General features: G+C 33.8%; 1 protein-coding gene across 1 annotated transcript in view; it reads left to right on the top strand.

Annotated features, from left to right (window-relative positions):
• The window catches only part of LOC115222512 (protein jagged-2-like), a 74,294-nt gene extending 69,469 nt beyond the window's left edge, over positions 1-4,825 (top strand). The window contains exons 6-10 of the mRNA XM_036511622.1: positions 692-805; positions 1,392-1,619; positions 2,279-2,325; positions 3,224-3,397; positions 4,602-4,825. Coding sequence (XP_036367515.1) covers positions 692-805; positions 1,392-1,619; positions 2,279-2,325; positions 3,224-3,397; positions 4,602-4,757 — 719 coding nt within the window. The 3' untranslated portion in view covers positions 4,758-4,825. The remainder of the gene's footprint in view (positions 1-691; positions 806-1,391; positions 1,620-2,278; positions 2,326-3,223; positions 3,398-4,601) is intronic.
• The last annotated feature ends 175 nt before the right edge of the window (positions 4,826-5,000 follow it).

Below are 5,000 nucleotides of genomic sequence, written 5' to 3'. Positions count from 1 at the left end.
CTTTGGTGTCTTTGACTGGGTCTGCTCTGCTGTAAACATTTTTAGTCTAGATTTTCAGTTTGAGAATAACTTCTTTCGACAAGTTTTGGGGACCCTGAAAAGGGACCAGAGTTTGCTATTGTTTCTCTTCTGACTATAAATATACGGAAATAGAAAAATTATGACATATGCTTTCAGTTTGAGCAAAATCACATTGGATAAATTTACTGTAACTTGAAGGGGTGGATTAACACTTGTAGAATGGATTTAACTTGTTAGAGGGGTGGATTTAGCAACTTGTGGGATGAATTTGATGGGGTAGATTTAACAACTTATAGGTGTAAAGTTGACAATTTTTGGAGGTGGATTTGACAATAATTTGTTGGGAATGGATAAGGGATTTAATAACTAGTGGTTGGATTTGGCAGCTTGTTGGATGAATGGCTTTAACAACTTATGGGATGGATTTGACAATTTGTTAAGGTAGATTTAATATCTCATTGGATTTGTGGATTTGATAATCTGTGGAGTGTTTTTAAACTATAAACACACTTTAATCTGCTTACTGTTGGATGAATGGCTTTAACAACTTATGGGATGGATTTGACAATTTGTTTGGTAGATTTAATATCTCATTGGATTTGTGGATTTGATAATCTGGAGTGTTTTTAATCTATAAACATACTTTAATCTGCTTACTGTTTCCTTGTAGTTGATCGTGACTGTGAAACTAATCCATGTGAAAATGGTGGCACATGTGTAATTGCAGCAAATGGAGTGTCTTGTATTTGTGCTCCTGGCTGGACTGGATCTTTGTGTGAAACTGGTATGTAAATAATATTATGAACTCACTTCATCTCATCACTAAATATGCTTTGTTGTTATTGTTATTGTTGTTTTGCTTGTTATTACGTATGGAGTGCATGTTACATTCTCGAAGGGAAATAACCTTGTTTTGACCTTGGATTTACTGTAATCACAGGGAGTTAGCAAGATGTATGAACATTTAATGTGGTTTTAGAGTCAAGTTTTGACTGCTATTTCCAGTGTGCTGGTGTCTCTTAGATACCCTAAATTATAATTTTGAATAATTATATATATAATATGTATAATATATATATTATTTAAAGCAGCAGAAAATTCAACAAAACCTGTTACTCTGAGTTTCACGTTCCCGTTTGTCGGACGCTGCTTTAAATAAAGCATATTACTCTACCACTGGTATTTGAGTACTCTTTTTTCCACCTTGTTTCACATTTATGTGTTTACTCCGGTATATATATATATTATACATATTATATATGTGATGTGTGTGTATATGTAATATGCTGTATCCCTCTTCTCCAAGAGTGGGCCTTGTGTTTAGTTTAAAAAGAAATGAATATATTTATTGCATTAATCTAAATTAACAGATATTGACGAGTGTGCATCAAACCCATGCATGAATAATGGCTGGTGTGAAGATCAAGTTAATGGATACAAATGCCATTGTCGTCCTGGCTGGCAAGGGGCTCAGTGCCAGCTAGATGTCGATGAATGCAAAGACAGCACCTGTGTGAATGCAATCTACTGTCGGAATCTTCAAGGTAGCTATGAATGTCAGTGCCAGGCAGGTTGGACTGGGAAAAACTGTGATATGAGTAAGTATACATCTTGGACTGTTTCATCTTAGGAGTATTATCCAAAGCTAATAACCTTTTTTTTTTTGTACACTTGTGTGTATGGGGGGGTACTTGCATGTGTGTACATGTGTGTGAGTATATTTATGTGTCCGTGTCTATTTGTGTGTGTGAGCATGTGTGCATGCGAGTGTGTTTGTGCGTGTGCGACTGTATGTATGTGTGTGCATGAGTGTTTGTATACATGTGTGTGTGTAGTGTGAGAGAGAGAGAGGGAGGGAGGGAGAGAGGCTGACTATGAGAATGAAAGAGAGAGAGAAAGAGCAGTTGTACTTATGCACTGGAGTTGTACATACATAAGTATTTAAATACTTGTTTGTGAAAACAGAATCTTAATTAATTATTTAATCTGCATTTCTAATTAAGATTTTTGGTGGTAAATTAATCAATGTATTAGTTCCCATTATTTTCCAATGTTACCTTATAAAGTATATTTCTAATAAATCTAAGTTGTTTTTTTTCGTTTTGCTTTTTTCTTTTTTCTTTCTTTTTTTTTGCTTGTGATGATGATGATGATAATGATAAATTCTCTTCCGTTGTCATTTCTTGCTCTTTTAGGCCAGATGACCACATATGGAATAAGCTTTCTAATATTCTCTCAACTGTTTCTTCTCTTGCAGACATCATTGATTGTGTTGGTCAGTGTCACAATGGTGCTACATGCGTTGTGAGTTTACATCTTGGCATTTTTATTTTTTAAATTTAAAAAATTTTTTGTTTCATATTTAATGCTCAGCACAGTGACTGTGGCTGTCATTGGTGTTTAACTCAGGGTGGTCACCTAAACAGTCATGCATGATGTAAGGCTTTCCAACTGGGACTATTCTGTCGAGTTTTTTTTTTCTAGGGGCATCCAAGAGTAGGTTGAGATTTTGCTGCTGTTTCTAGCAGTTCAAGAAGCAACTGCATTGTGGCTTCTTCATTGCATCAATAACAGTGAGGCTTATTGGGCTGGACTGTTGACCACATGGGCATGAGTTCAAACCTCTTCTAATGCACCCTTCATGAATGAGTGTCAGTCTCTTTGTTCCAGTTTACCTGGCTAAACAAAATAAAAAAGTAAATAAATAGAAGCAGGTCCCACATTTCCTGTTTGACCATAAAGTGATAAGAAGGACAGCTTATATATATATATATATATATATTGTTTTTGTATCTGGTTTGCAAGATTCTTCATGTAAATTCATGCATTGAAACAAATTTTGTTGCATCTGGGGAGAGTCATATTGTCTTAATGGCTTAAAACACACTCACTGGTTCCATTTCCACTCATTATATTTTTTCTTCCAAAATTTTCATTACTTTTGCATCCTTGTCAATGGATGTTGACTCTGTCCATTATTGAAGCTGCATTTACATATATATATATATATATATATATAGATAGATATAGATAGATAGCTATATATTTATATATGATAATGAAGGTGGCTAGGTGGCTATCTGCAATATAAAATCAAAAAGCAAAAATTCAATTGCCACTAATTGTATGTCTGTATGTATGTATATATGTATTTATAAATGTATATATGTATCTATATGTGTAACGTTGTTGTTGTTTGTAGAACCTTGTGAATGATTACCGTTGTCAGTGCAGACCAGGCTTTACAGGGCGGCACTGTGATGCAGCGATAAATGGGTGCCATAGCCTACCTTGTCTAAATGGAGGTGTATGTCACGACCTTAACGATGGCTTCAGGTGTGAGTGTCCCTCAGGCTATGTTGGTTTGCAGTGTCAGGTAGGTGCCATCTTCTAACTCTAGTCTACTCACAAACAATCTTCTTGTACCTTTATACACACAAGCGCTCAGCCATGAGTGATGGTGGTGGTCATGGCAGCAGCTGTTGTTGTTTCATGGACATTCATCTTAGTTTGTGTCAAGCCTCACCAGAAATGTTCAATAAAGATCTCAATGAATTGTTAAAAGAAAGCATCTTGATTTTTGTATCTGGTTTGTAAGATCTGTTATTTGAATTCATGTATTGAAACAAATTTTATTGTGTCTAAGGGGAGCCATTTTGCCAATATAATTAACACAAACACTGGTTCAGTTTCATTCCTTCATTTGTCAATTGGTTAAATAACCAACTAACTAATTGATTACTTAATTTGTTTTGTCTTTGTTTGTGAAAGAATCTTTCATTGCTACCTGCAACCTATTGAACAGGACCAGTGCATGTGTTAATTATATTTGCATAATGTCTCTCCGTAGACACAACAAGAGGCATATCTTGATTTATTGAAGAAATTGAAGAATAGGAAGAATGGAAAATACGAAAGAGAGAGCTGGAGACTTGTGGGGATCTTAAATTAGAGGGATCTAAACTAATGAAGATTGATAAGAATTTGCTTGAAAAAGATTATTACAGAAATCTGTCTAATTCACTTCATCATTAACTCTTTTGATATCGACCTGCTTGAGATCAGCTCTGTTTCTATGAGACAACATCCTTGTTTTAAAGTCATCTAAGTTAAAAGTTCCTTCTATCAAAATTTTGTCTTTAATTTATGTTCCAAACACCAACTTGATAATGACAAAGTTAATTTATAAAATTCTTCATTATTTTCATAATTAATTGAAATAATAACACGATATTTCAACAAATATGGTAACAAAAGGCTTAAAGTGATCTAGATAAAAACCTATCAAAATATCATGTTATGTTCCAAACTCCAACTTGATAATAAGAAAGTTATTTTATTAAATTCTTTATCTTCAAAATCAATTAAAATGAAAAGCAGTGTATTTCAATTGAAATATGGTAAAGATTAAGGATATAATTTTAGAATCTGTGGATATTTTTCTGTTGTAATGAGTGTCTTTGATTATTTACTTCTGTTTTTTTTTTTATTTCTAAACCAAATAATGCTATTCTTTGTAAATATAAATTCTTTAAAAACCAAAATGAATTCATACAATATTACTTTATTTCTATTACTAGATTGCTATCAATTTGTGCCAACAAAACCCTTGCAGATCTGGTTCTACATGTTATGATATGCGAGGAGATTTCTACTGCCATTGTCAGCCTGGTTTTGAAGGAAAAACTTGTGAAAAAAAGAAGAAAATTTGTCCAAATGGTTCTTGTGAAGGTTAGCTTCAAGTTTGTCCATTTCTTCTACTTGCCATTATCTTCCATTCAGGTCATGGTTTCCCATTTAAAAGCCAACCATTTTTTTCCCCAAATATATTGTACTTCATATTCAAGGCTCTGATGAAGCTATGATGCATTATTCAAACACTCGTCTAATCTTTCCACTGTAGTAGAAACAGCTGTAAGCTATTGTATTTCATAAGATTATCATTTATTCCTTTGTCATCTTTCTTGTGTGTGTGTGTG

The sequence above is a fragment of the Octopus sinensis genome, linkage group LG20 (assembly GCF_006345805.1).
Source record: "Octopus sinensis linkage group LG20, ASM634580v1, whole genome shotgun sequence".
Lineage (NCBI taxonomy): Eukaryota > Metazoa > Mollusca > Cephalopoda > Octopoda > Octopodidae > Octopus > Octopus sinensis.
The sequence above is the reverse complement of the archived record's forward strand: the minus strand, read 5'-3'. Positions and strand labels throughout refer to the sequence as shown.